We start from the raw sequence: 14,235 nt of genomic DNA on the forward strand, positions 1-14,235 counted from the left end.
GGATGGGTTAGCCTGGTGATGGGTATTAAAGAGGGCACGTTCTGCATGGAGCACTGGGTGTTGTGCACAATCAATGAATCATGGAACACTACATCTAGAACTAGTGATGTAATGTATGGTGATTAACATAACAATAAAAAAATAAAAATAAATAAATGTTTATCGATGGACTGTGTCAAGAGGCTTGGTGTTATGTGTAAATTTATGTGTCAACTTGACTGAGCCAAAGGATGGCCAGATATTAGGTCAAACATTATTCTGAGTGTGTCTGTGAAGATGTTTACAGACAAGACTAACATTTGCATAGGTAGACCGAGTAAAAAGACTGCCCTCTCTAATGTGGGTGCCCTGTATCCAATCAGTTGAAGGCTACATGGATCAAAAAGACTGACTGCTTGAGGGAACCCCTCTTGCCTGACTGCTTGAGATGGGACATTGCTCTTGTCCTGCCTTTACACTCAAACTGGAAGATCAGAACTTCCTGAGACCTCATCTCAGCGGCTGTTGGACTGCAACTTACACCATCGCCTCTCCTGGTTCTCAGGCCTTTCGGTTTGGACTGGAACCACACCAGAGCTCTCCTGGCTCTCCACCTTGCTGGCACAGATCTTGGTCTTCCTAGACCCCATAATCATGTGAGCCAATTCATTATAATAAATCTCTCTCTCTGTCTAAATATATATATATATATATATTTATCAAGGTTTTATATATATAAATATATAACTATACGTGTATAAAACAATGTTTTATATATATATATGTATAAAGCAATGAGGACATTTCCTGGTATATATAACTATAAATATATATATCTCTCTACATATCTACCCATGCACAAAACAGTATTATATATTTTATATATAAACAATATATATTATATAATATATAGTATATAAACACAAATATTATACCTATTTCTTATATTATATATAAATATACAAATATTATTATATAAAATAAATACATTTTAATATATTTTATATATAAACAATATATATGTAACAAGTTTATCTATTTCTTATATATATATAAAACAATGGGGACATTTCCTGGTAAGATGTGTGCCATACTTAGTGCGAAGGAGTTGCAAGCTGGAGCTGCCCATTCAGTCCCTGCCCTTTAGATAAAGCAGAACATTCAGTTCCAAGGATAACTTACAGGGCAACAATAGACATGCACAGTCAGGGGAATTGCAGATAAGGGCTCTGAGTTAAATTGAAATAAATTATTATGAAAAAGGGTCTGGGGGAAGCTGGGTAGCTCAGTTGGTTAAGCAGTTGACTCTTGGTTTTGGCCCAGGTCATGATCTCAGGGTCCGGGGATCGAGCCCCACGACAAGCGCCACAATCAGTGGGGAGTCTGCTTTAGGATTCTCTCTCTCCCTCTGGCCCTCCCTTCTCTCTCTCTCTAAAATAAATAAATCTTTAAAAAAGAAAAATGGTCTGATGTCAAAGACATTCTTTGAGTCTTCAGAGTCAGACAGACTGGTTCCAACATTCCGTGATCCTAGCTGACTTCCAGAATTCTAGTTTATTAAGTGTGTGTGTGTGTGTGTGTGTGTAAAACACTTCCTTGATGAGCAATCTTGACAAGTCTTTGCAGACCACTGGGGTTAAGATCTGCCTGTATGATTTTCTGTCCTGAGAGCTAAATATATATATATATATATATACACACATATATATCGCCTATTGATTCTGTTCATCTGGAAAACTCTGACTAATACACTTGGGAAGGCACAAGCACTTGTTGAAGTACAACCACATGATGACATGATATAACTCAGTAAAGAGGGGGCGTTATGTTCACAGGATTCAAACAATCAGGGCACAAAAGAAGGTTTTCAGAAATAATTAAGTGATGGTTATTAAAGGTTGTGGTTGGTAGAATTCTAAAACTGATCTCCCAAGATTTCCCACCATAATCTCAGATACCATGAATAAGATGAATTATCTTGTGCATATTTGTGTTCAGTTACATGGCTAAAGGGATTTTATAGGTGTAATGAAGGTTCCTAAACAACTGACCTTAAATAGAGAGATTATCCAAAAGAGCCTAATCACAGGAGCTCTTTAGAGGCAGACCGTTTTCTCTGGCCAGCAGCAGAAGGGGAAGCAAGAGAGATGTGAAGCACAAGAAGGGTTTGACACACCACTGCTTGCTTGAAGATGGAGAACCACACAAGGAGAAGTACAGGCAGCCTCTAGAATCTGACAGCAGCCCCGACAACATCCTGCACCATGGGTGCTAAATTCCTCCAACCACCTGGATGAGCTGGGAAATAGCTTCCCCTCCAGAGCCTGCTGATACGATTCCAGCCTAACTGACTCCTTGATTTCAGCCCTTTGAGACCCTAAGCAGAGAACTCACTAGATCCGTGCCACACATCTGACTCACAGCAACTGAAATAATAGATAGGGGTTGATTTAAGATGCTAAATTTGTGGCAATTTGTTGTGCAACAATAGAAAACTGGTATCAGGTATTTATGCTATTAGCATATTGAATCTGTTGTGGTTAAGGTAACTCTGTATTATCCAACTTACTGGAGAGAAGGGGACATAATTTCTGCCCCAGCCATAACCACATGTAGCTCTAAGGTGCAAATTAAAATAAGCACAGCCAAAGTCACAATGCAGAGAATTCTAATTCTCATGTAGTGAAGATTAATTGCAATATAGAGCCAAGAACGGACAGCTTGAATTGTCACAGTAACCATGAGGACATTTCCCGATAAGATGCGTGCCATACTTAGTGTGAAGGAGTTGCAAGCAGGAGCTGCCCATTCAGTCCCTGCCCTTTAGATAAAGCAGAACATTCAGTTCCAAGGATATCTTACAGGGCAACAACAGAAATGCACAGTCAGGGGAATTGCAGATAAGGGCTCTGAGTTAAATTGAAAAAAATTATTATGAAAAAGGGCCTGGGGACACCCGGGTGGCTCAGCTGGTTAAGCAGTTGACTCTTGGTTTTGGCTCAGGTCATGATCTCAAGGTCCTGTGATTGAAAACCCACAACGGGCACCACGATCAGTGGGGAGCCTGCTTTAGGATTCTCTCTCTCCCTCTGCCCCTCCTCTCTCTCTCTCTCTTTCTAAAATCAATAAATCTTTAAAAAAGAAAAAGGGTCAGGTATCATAGACATTCTTTGAGGCTTTAGAGTCAGACAGACTGGCTCCAACACTCTATAATCCTAGCTGAATTCCAGAATTCTAGTTTATTAAATGTGTGTGTGTGTGTGTGTGTGTGTGTGTAAAACACTTCCTTGATGAGCAATCTTGACAAGTCTTTACAGACCACTGGGGTTAAGATCTGCCTCTATGATTTTCGGTACTAAGACAGCTGGATCAGCTTGAATGATCCCTCTAATCCCAGAGCCTACTAAAGTGTGTGGTACATACGGATTTTCTGACTTTCATCCCATTGCCTATGTTCAATAGCTTCCAGGACGAGTGTATTGCGGACCTCCTGCCTCCTAATCCGTGTTGGCCTTTCTAATAATCTTTCAGTTTCCGAAATGTCCTCTCGGTGGGAGAAGTTTTGAAATTCCCCTAGGCTTTACAAATACAAAGTGATGAATATACAGAAATCACACCTGTAAAGAAATTGAACTGGAGAAATTAATTAATAAATACAAGACTGGTCATGTGATTACTGTTTTGGTGAAAATTATAAATTTCAGGGACATGGGATCACGTCTGTGAGTGCCCAGAGTCTAGAATTTTCAGGTACAGGCATACACGTTCATAGTCACGAGGACTCAGTTCCCCTGATCGGACTCCTGTTCCTATTGCCTCTGTTCTTCCTCAGTCCAATTCTTTGTCTCCTCTTCCCCTTTCCCCCTCCTGCACTGCAAATGTATCTTGTGGACACTTCTAATTCACAAATTATATTCCGTTTTTGCTTGTTTTCCTGTGAGGCACTTAAGTGCCGGGACCATGATTTGTTCTTTGCACATCCAGTATGAAGCAGACTACAGGACACACGGGAGGCATTGCTGAAGGTTTGCTGAAGTCATCTATTTCATAAAGAAACACTGACAGCAAGAACACCCACTTCCAGTGTGCAGGTGGTACAGATGTCTCCTACATCACTACCATATTTGTGGCTTTTGAGGATCAGGTGCCATGTAAGCCCTTCTAGAAGCTAGGAGGTGTTGGAGGAATAGAAATCTGGTCCATTTGTCCATGTGCCTCTACATAGCACATAGCATACTTTTCAGCACACAATATGGCTTACAGCAACAATTCCTAGGACTTAGTCATGTATGTGCGTTTCCATATCCACCACCCTGACTACAGTGTTATAAACTTGGTATTTCATGGAAAGGAAAAGCATTATTAGCGAGAGCAAAACTCTAAAAGTAAATAGAGTGATAACAAAGCAATGGTAGAGAATATTTTAATTTACGTTGGAGGACTTTCAAAAACACAGATATTTTTTAAAAAGATTTTATTTATTTATTTGAGAGAGAGAGAAAGAGAGAGAGCGCGAGCACACAGGGGGAGAGAGAGAGGGAGAAGCAGACCCCGCTGAGCAGGGAACCTGATGTGGGGCTTGATCCCAGGACTCCGGGATCACGACCTGAGCCGAAGGCAGACGCTTAACTGCGTCTGAACCACCCAGGCGCCCCTCATTCTTTTTTTAATGTCAGTATACGCTGGCCAATGCAGGCAATGGATTGTGACAGCAGTCCTAAATCTCAGCTCTGCCACTTTCTAGCCATGGGTCAGGGCCAACGTATCTATCCTTCTGGGCCTGAATGTCCTCATCTGTGAAACTGGAATAATGGTACTTATGTCATAGGAATTTTATGAAAGTCATCAGCAAAATATGCAAAATACCTGAAACATGGTAGGCCCTCAAAGAGCTTTTATGATCTCTTCTGATACAGTAGTTAAAAAACAAACAAAAAACCACGTAGGATTCCTCTATGAGGATTTTGGGAATTACATACATCAGGAAGTTCATCCAGAGCAACAAATCTAGGATGCTTCTTTTGAGATGTAGGCTGCTAGAAAAAGCTATTTGGTCAAAGTTAAAGTGCAGTTCAGAAACTAAGAGTCTCATTGGTATCCTCTACTAGGAGATTTACCACTGGATTTTGAGAGAACTTCTCAAAAAAACACTAATTTTCAAACTTGCCTTGAAATAGGTAACCCAAAAGAAGATGGAAAACAAGAAAAGGAAAAGCTGCCTTCCTATCAATCTCAAATTCCGGAGAATAATGCCTGGCTCAGAACCTTTGGTCATAGCTACTCTACCATGGTGCTCACTAATGTAATGGTGCATCTTTCCAGAACAGGCTGATGTTATTGGGGGGTACTCGAAGCTTTTACTGTGAAAGAAGGAACGCAGCCATTTTCCTTTTCCCAAATTGATACCAAACATCGGTTGTATGTGCCTTGTTGTCTTTGTCTAAGGAGCCTGTGAAATGTGTGGAACAGCTTGGTGGCCCTGAGAAACCTGTCTTGCCTCGGGGGGAACTGGTCTCATGGTGCCTGGGCCCGTGGGTGCGCAGCGTCATTGACAAGTGAGCGATCTTCCCTCCTGGGGAGGTTTGATGCCTCAGTGGAAGGGAAGGGCATCCTGCCAAAAACAGGATTCTCACACAAGGAAACCAGCTCTGCAACGAAGGACCCTCCTCAGGATCCACAATCATCAAAAGTCATGAAGGACTGGTAAATAACAATTACTCTATTCCTTCACAAGGACTCCAAACAGTCATCTTTCCTCTGCCGCAGCCAGAATCAGTGTCGGATATATCAACATTGGGCCAAAAGAACAGGGGAAAGATCTCTGGGATGAAGAGCTTCTGAAACGGTGGGAGACAGGATGAGACAGTGGAGAGCTGTATCAGTGGAAAATGGAAGGGGAAGCAGACAGGACTGCTGGGGGCAGGTTAAGCGGGGTCAGCCTACACTGCAGACTTTCTGGGGTGTTGTCATCAGTGAGCCCTGAGTTTCCACCTCATGTATCTACCTACCAGCTTTCAGATCCTGGGCAATTTCCACGATGTCCTTGATCTCAATATCCTCCTCCCTTGTGAAATGGGAATGACAGTATTTCCTTGAAGCATTCTTATTAGGACTAAATGAAACATCGATGAAGAGCCTAGTGTAGGGCCCATCATTATGTGCACTATTACTTCACATGAGCCTCAACATTTATTTCAACCCTGTCAGTAAATTGCTTTCATTTTATCTGTTCGATCATTTAACTAGGTTTTATTCCCAAAGACACAGCTTTATTTTAATATATATTATGTAAATTATGGTACAAGTCCTGCACAGATCAAGTCATCAGGTGATGAATGGCTATTCGAAACACCACTCTAAATCCTGTTGTGCAGGAAGAACAGTGCCAGCCCTAGGACGGATCCACAAAAGGGAGTCAGACTTCAGCCCTCAAACATCTCCCAGCTGACTAGCAGAGCTCGCATGGCAGCTGATACATACATGGTGCTGACACCGACAGGACCTCCTAGAATAAGCGCAGTCTGGAAACAGAATGTTTTCCCTATCAGTGTCACTTTCAAACGATTAACTAATCGATTCAACAGATATGCAGCAATGCCTTTCCACTTGTATCAGAAATTGATCTGGATGGTGGATTGACAAAGACCAAGGAAACATGGTCCTTGCCCTCAAGGGTGTCACAACGCAGCAAAGGAGACAGACATGTCCATTCCATCAACAGATGTGGTCTGGATGACTACAGTGTGTGCTCAGCTATGTTCTGGGCTGCTTCACATATATCAGTGGGCAAGAGACAAAGATCCCTAAGATCAAGGAGCTTCTATTCAAGCAGGAATTATGATGGGGGGGTGGGGAGAGAAATAAGCAATAAGCATAACAAAGAAGTAAATAACATAGTCTGGCACGTGATAATTCAGGCCAAGGTAAAGGGGATCAGGAATATGGGGTGGGGTGGAAAAGGGGAGTGCACTTAGCAATATATAATAGGGGGTGGCGGGGGCTTGTAGACCTTCCTGAGGATTTAGCATTTGACTCTGACACATGAACAGAAGAGCACTAGAAATGGTTTAGGTGCTGAATGAGAAGTATGTACGGGGACAATGTCAGTGAAAAGGAGAGACACAGCAGTCAGGGAACTAGAGGGGGTGACCAAAGAAGCAGAAGAAATCAAGGAGTGCTGCCTCTTGGAGAGAATGGAAGCACTCACCTAGACTTGAGATCCACTGAGCTTTGTGTTCACACCCTGGGTTGCACAGCTGTGCCATGACTCACAAAATCACAAAAGTAAAAGGCCTGTAGTCACCCTGTGATTCACTCATTACTCAAAGGGAAAAACTGGAGACATACTCTGCTCTGATCACTTTGTATTGGGGAAGATTTTACTGAATTATCTAGTATAGATGCCCTACGGAGCCAGTTCTATGATGGAGGGAAAAACAGAGTATCTAAGATACACAAAGAAGCAACGAACTGGGGGGACATGTGCAGAGTGATTTGAAAGACACAACCCACCCCACTTCCGCAAGTGAAAAGATACACGGAGATGCCTCTGTTCACCCATCTTTCATTTTATATCACTACTAAACCATTAACGGGTACAATAATCACTGGCCGTTGATCCATGGAGTTTCCGTCATACTCTTACACTCAAACAATATATTTTGAATCCTTCCTGGACACCAAGTTCCAGGCACTGGGCTGACTCAGGGAGAATAAGCATGTTTCAGGCTGGCGCCCAGCCTTTGACTGACTTACTTGCTTACAAACATGCTGGCCAATCATTACAGAGCTCCTTGATTCGAGCGACGACAGAACTAGTGTCAAGGGATCCTGGAAAAGAAAAAATGAGGGGGGTAACTGAGTCCCAGTGTACGGGGAGCGTGAGCACCCGTGGTCAGGAAAGCCTTTTCAGGCGAGGGGAGGTTAATGAGGTGGGTACTTTTAGAATCCCCATGTTACAGAGGAGAAATAATACAGTCAGAGATATTCCCTTGCTCCAGGCTGCAGAACTACTCGAGAGAGCCAGATTGAAATCCTAGGTCATGTGGTTTGCAAAACACGGTATTTTCTCTCATTGACTACTACTAAAATCACTTCACCTGACTGTTTCCCTTTACTAGATCCTGAAATCCTCTCAGGTATGTTGCGGTCACTCTCCCGAAAGCTGGTTCCAGCTGTGAGTGCTAAAAGGCTCTGGGAAGTTCTGTAACATTCTCTATCCCAGGTAACAGCTGTCTGGAGAGCTCCTCTCTCTTAGAATTGTAATCCACCATCTCACCTAAGTCAGGGGCTCGACGTCCCACGAAGATGCTTCTAATGTCACTGCGCTGTCACTTTCCAATCTGCCTGTTCCTGCCTACTCTAGAAAAAAGGCAGAAACATGTATCAGACTTGCTGGTCTCACAGCAGTTCCCCTCAGCATTAGAACATTCCACAGAAGCTATGTTCTCCTGGGTGCCTGGGTCTTCCCGGTAGTAAAAAAAAAAAAATGAGAAAGGAAGACGTCTGTACCACAGGAATGGCATGTACCGTGCATGTCAGCAACTCTCAACATACACGACATGTCTCAGAGAGAAAGGAAGAGGATTACCTTTGGAGTCCCACAGACCAAGGTGTGAACCTCAGCTCCCTCACTTACTGTCTTACTTAAGCACATCTCAGCCTGTTTCTTAATCTGTTGAAGGGGATTCTGATACTCATTGTTCAGGTTTGTTGGTAGGTAAATATTAAGTGCGTAAAACCAATCAGACCATCAATAGCTCAAAATCAATGCCTAGAGTGATGACAAAACAGAATAACTTCTCTACTGCATCACTTAATTCCATTTTATGTGTGCAGAAGATACTGAACTTCGCGTTCTCAAGTAACATGCCCAGGTGACACACTTGACTGATGGCCGTGAGCTAGGCACTCAGGTGTTCTTTTCACTAGATTGTGAGGAGAAGAACATCCAGACGGAAAATACCTTTCTTTGAACCCAGTGACTCTTAGCAAATGAACACCTTACGTAACAAGTCAACTCTGAACATCATTCAAAAAAAATTGACACAACAAACCATAGCTCTTGATAAAAATAATCCTTTTGACAAGACACGGCGATGTTGGGAGAGCACAGGCTGTAGAGACATGAAGACCTGAAATCACATACAAACTCCACTCTAAGTCTTCTCTTCGATGAACTGCAAATAGTAACCTCCTCGTTAAGACTTAATGGGCTGTTCAATAGGATGCAGGGATCAACACAGGCCTTGGCACACAGACTCTACTGGCCAAATACCTCATGTCTTAACCTCATCCCTTCCCTTAAGACTCCAGGGAAAGTTCACAGTCAACCTTTGCAAGCAGAGGTTACATTTCTGCCATGAACAGTTATTTTCTCGCTCTCCCATTTTTGGTTGGATTTTGATGGGTGGCAGTTACCGGTTGTGCCAGCCAGTTTTTGATGCACAACAAACCATCCAAAATGTAGTGACTCTAAGCAACCAATTCTTTTGCTCACAATTCCGCAGGACAATAATCTCAGCTGGGCTTAGCTGAGAGGTCCTTTTGCTGTTCTCAGAAGGCTTGCTTATGCATCTGTAGTCAGCCCCCCTGGCTCTGCTCTGGGGGCTGGATGGTCCACGACGGTCTCACCCACATTCCTGGCAATTGGTTCACTGTCAGCTGTGGTGGAGGGGATGCATGGGCCCTGGGTCTCTCATCATCCACCTAACCCACGCTTCTTCACATGGTTGTTCTCTTGTGTCAAGAGCAGCAAGAGAGGGCAAACCCTGGTGTGCAAGCACTTTTCAATTCTCTGCTTGCTTCACACTTGCTAGTGTTCCAGTGAACAAAGCAATTCCATCGCCAAGGGCAATGTGGGAGGAGATACAGGCAGGCACAGTGCAAAATACAGTTGTTACTGTAACAGTCTACTGTTACACTAGTTTGTGAAATGACCCCGTTCGTCATTAGAGAAATACTTAACTATGGGTGAACCAGACAGGAGAATGAATGCTAGTCTCTCAAAAATGACTTTTACTCTTCCGTAGAAAAAGTCATAGCTATCTTGCCCTGTTATCAGTCTACTAGGTGAATAATAAAATTATTTTATGAAATTCTGCCAAAAAAGACCAGTTTGAAATTTCCCTGGCATTGTACCATACCTGTAAATTGTGGATCCCCTCATCCAGAAATGTGCCATGACTCTGCCAGCAGGAATCCAGCCCGCACCTCTTTCCGTATCATAATGTTGCTATTCCTCTCCCTTCCAAAGAATATGCCCCCAGCAGAGACCTACTGCATAGGCATCATCTGATGGGGAAGTGATGGCCTAGACTAGGAAGCGGCCCCTCTGGTAAGACGAGGACAAACTCCGTGCTAACTGTAGACTTGTGATGTGGCTGGGGCCTGGTTGGGCCACTCCTCCCCGCAGTCACCAGCCCCACTTCCCAGCTTTGCTAGAGTTCCTCTTGATTCATCCAAGCCATCTTTCCAAGCTGAGTCCGAGCTCTATCATTTTCGACTCCAATGTCCTAACTATATTGTTCAGGATCCCTTGGTATTTTATTTACTGTGTGGTGGTTGATATTGCTACTGTGGAGGCCATCATTCCCCCATTATATTTTCTATGTGATTACTGCTGGCATTGCTGCTTTAAATATTAATACTTCCTTCTACCATTGAAGGGAATTCATTTTTACTCATTTCTTAGGCTTTTCCCAAGAAGATATTCATATCATTTGGAAATAATGAAAATTTTGTCTTCTTTACTAAAACAATGCTTTTTTTTCTCTTTACAATCTCCTTACACTGGAAAGACCATCTAAAGCAAAAGTTAGTAATACTGGTGATAATAGGTACATTTGCCTAGATCCTGATTGTAATGGAATTTTTTCTAGTCGTTTAACATCATTTGCGTATTTGTATATTAGACACACTGAGGAATACAGCCTGTAAATATCTACGTTCCTACTTTGTTTTTAATTGCAGGCTGTCACATTCCATCAACTGTTCTTTGATCATCCATATACCATTAAAATATGGTCAACACTAGTAGTATCTCTAGTGGTTGAAGTCATTCTCTCTATGTCTCCACTTTATCATTTTCTTCTTATGCAACCCACACATTTTCGTCCTATTATCCTCTAGATATTGCACGTGTCTGTTGCCACTGGGAACAGGATCGTTTTTATGAGCTATTCTGGGTAGACATGGAGGAGAGCAGACCCTGGGAAGCTGATCTCACTTGTTATTTAAGAATTGGGCTGTTGGGGCGCCTGGGTGCCTCTAGTCGGTGGTTGCTTGATGCCAGCAGAGGGCCTGTGGGGAAGAGAGAGACAAAGATGCCTAGGCTGCAGTATGGCAAAAGTTAGGGGACATCAGAGGTCTTCTCTATAAGGCTACTGTTAGAGCAGGGAAACAGTAAGAAAAAATGAAAAGGTGAGGGAAGGCTTTTGCTTGTTAACTTTTTGGCTGTGATGGGCCACGTCCTGGCCAAGAGGACAGCATGACCAAACAGAGAGGTGGTGAGAGAGCACCAAGTGGCCTTGCTGGAGTCCCACACCAGGAGCCTCGTTAAGCATCAGACTGAGAAACATGAAGGGATTTCTATAGGCATGTCTTCCAAAACCCGAAGCAGTACCTATCAATGAGAAAGAGAGAGAAGGGTGGAAGTGTGTGGAGGGTGAAGATTGTTGGGACTTCATAAAAGGCAACCTGGGTAGGTTCTGCAGCTGTTGGGTGAATAGGACTCCAAGTGCCAAGGGCTGAAAGAAGTAGGCGAGAAGTTTACTCTAGGAAACTGAGGAACAGAGGTTAGGTAAGAGGTCAATAGGAGTTCAAGAAAAGTGTTAAGTTATGGGCTGTGCCAACATGCCCAGCAAGGCCAAGAACCTGCCACCCCGAATCAAGGAAACCTCATTTAGTATATGTGCTGCCGAAGCGAGCACAAAACCTCATTTAAAATGGAGTTGGGTGGCTAGCTGGGGGACCTCTCATGCCCTTCCACTGCAGTTAACTGCAGACCCCAACAAGGACAAAGGGTGCCTGGCATTCCCCCCAGGAAGCAGCTTACTTTCCTACTCCAGCAGGAGGAAGGAAGAATTTCTCCTCGCCCAGCAACAAGCTCAGCCAACAGGAAAACACCACAACGGGGCCCATGAGAAAAACATCAGCACCTCGAACGGTCGCTCTCCTCCAATGGACATTTCCTTCACAGCAATCTCTCCCAACTGCCTCCTTTTCCCTAGAGAAGAAGGTTCCTCTGGTCTGATCTCCAGACTGGCCTATGGGGTGCCATACTTTGCCTGCCCCAAACTGCAATTCCTCTGCTACACCCAAATCAACCCATTTTGTTGATAAACTATAACCGGCTGTTTCACCTTTTAGGTGGACAAACCTGTTCAAGAACTAAAAGGGTATGATATGACTCAGCAAAGATTAGGTACCGTTTTGCCAAGAATACTGAGGATCGTTTCGACAACCCCGGGCCCTCCTAAACATAAGGCGGTAGCATTCATTATGGGCAATGATGATGCCCTCGACCTTACCGCCTGTAAAATAAGGGTATGTGTTTCATACAACCTGCCGGGGAGGATGAGGAGAAAGGTCTGGCCACGCCACAGCCAAGTGCAACTCAAGGGCCCACGTGGAAGCGATCTTGGCCCCGGTCACAATGCGGGAATTGACCTCCGCGTGGAAAGACATTTCCAGCCTAAGAGGTGCGGGGCGCCTGCGCAGTGGGCCCAAGGCGCCGCGCGCGCTGCGGGAGCCGCGAGACCCCCGCCCCCGCCCCTCGCCCTGCAACGTGAACGCGCACGTGAATCGGGAGGCGGACGCGGACGCGGACGCGCACGCGAATGCGCCTCACCTCGCTCAACCCCCGGCCGGCGGCTGAGGGAGGGAGGGAGGCGCGCGCGGGAGCCGCGGGTGGGCGGTGTGCGGAGTGGCGGACCCGCTGGCGGCGGCGGCGGCGCGGGGGCGGAGCGGAGGCAGCGGGGCGGGCGCGGGGGCGGCGGCGCCTCGTCCACTCAGGCGGCTGCGTTCGGGACCCTCCAGCCCGCACGAGGGACGAACTGACTGACGTACCTCGCCCGCCCCCGCCCCCGCCTCATCTTCCCCTGGGCTTCCTGGGCTCCCGGGGCTCACTCCTGGAGCGCCTTCTCTCCCTGCACCTCTCCTCGGCCCTTTCTCTCCCAGGCACCTCAGGCGGCGGCGGCGGCGGCGGCAACCGCGACCCCAGCAGCAGCAGCAGCAGCAGCAGCAGCAGTAGCAGCAGCAGCGAGCGGCGGGAGCTGGCGGCCTCTGAGACGATGAAGTGCAAGCCGAACCAGACGCGCACCTACGACCCGGAGGGGTTCAAGAAGCGGGCGGCGTGCCTTTGCTTCCGGAGCGAGCGCGAGGACGAGGTGCTGTTAGTGAGTAGCAGTCGGTACCCGGACCGCTGGATCGTGCCGGGCGGGGGCGTGGAGCCCGAGGAGGAGCCGGGCGGTGCGGCAGTCCGAGAGGTGTACGAAGAGGCGGGAGTCAAGGGGAAGTTAGGCCGGCTCCTGGGCATTTTCGAACAGAACCAAGACCGCAAGCACAGAACCTACGTGTACGTACTGACTGTCACTGAGATTCTGGAGGATTGGGAAGATTCGGTTAGCATTGGGAGGAAGCGAGAGTGGTTCAAAATCGAAGATGCGATCAAGGTTCTCCAGTGCCACAAGCCCGTGCATGCCGAGTATCTGGAAAAACTAAAGCTGGGCGGTTCCCCAACCAATGGAAACTCCGTGGCCCCGTCCGTGCCACAGAGCGATCCCTAGTATGTACCGCTCCTGCACAGACTTCTGCTTTCCGCCTACCTTAGAATAAATAGTGCCCGGAGCACCTCTCACTCCTTGTGCGGTCTCACGGGGAGGAGGGGGGCTTCTTTTGTTTCCTTGGCAGACCTCTGAATCACGCTTGCAAACTGTCTCAGTTGCCAGGCACTGTTTGCAGACAATTTGCACGTTTTTCAGATGCTTTGAAAATCGCTGCTTGGTAGCACTGTAACAGATTTCGGTAATCCTAAACCACATGGGTTTTTGGGGTTTTTTTAAGGTGCCTTAAGTGCTTGCCCAGCCTTTAGCGTGTGTGTACGTACACGTTGTGGTTTGTTTTATTACATTGCACACACGTGTGTGTTTGTGTGTGTGCACGTGTGCGTTTTTGGTACCAATCTTGTGGTTTGTTTTGTAGTTGAACACCTTTAAAATCTGAACATCTTGGTTGTTGTGTGGCTTCTTTAATTTT

The 14,235-nt window shown here is 45.6% G+C and overlaps 1 protein-coding gene across 1 annotated transcript; it reads left to right on the forward strand.

Moving 5' to 3' along the window:
* Positions 1-12,969: 12,969 nt before the first annotated feature.
* Positions 12,970-14,216, forward strand: LOC102741437 (diphosphoinositol polyphosphate phosphohydrolase 3-beta). Its single transcript, XM_006748384.3, has one exon. The coding sequence runs from the start codon at positions 13,272-13,274 to the stop codon at positions 13,764-13,766; it is 495 nt and encodes a 164-aa protein (XP_006748447.1). The 5' UTR covers positions 12,970-13,271; the 3' UTR covers positions 13,767-14,216.
* The last annotated feature ends 19 nt before the right edge of the window (positions 14,217-14,235 follow it).

The sequence above is a fragment of the Leptonychotes weddellii genome, unplaced genomic scaffold (assembly GCF_054177405.1).
Source record: "Leptonychotes weddellii isolate Sample4059 unplaced genomic scaffold, ASM5417740v2 HiC_scaffold_1516, whole genome shotgun sequence".
NCBI lineage: Eukaryota > Metazoa > Chordata > Mammalia > Carnivora > Phocidae > Leptonychotes > Leptonychotes weddellii.

Excerpts from the sequence above, each read along its gene's own strand:
- LOC102741437 (XM_006748384.3), top strand. The coding sequence starts at position 13,272 with ATGAAGTGCAAGCCGAACCAGACGCGCACCTACGACCCGGAGGGGTTC.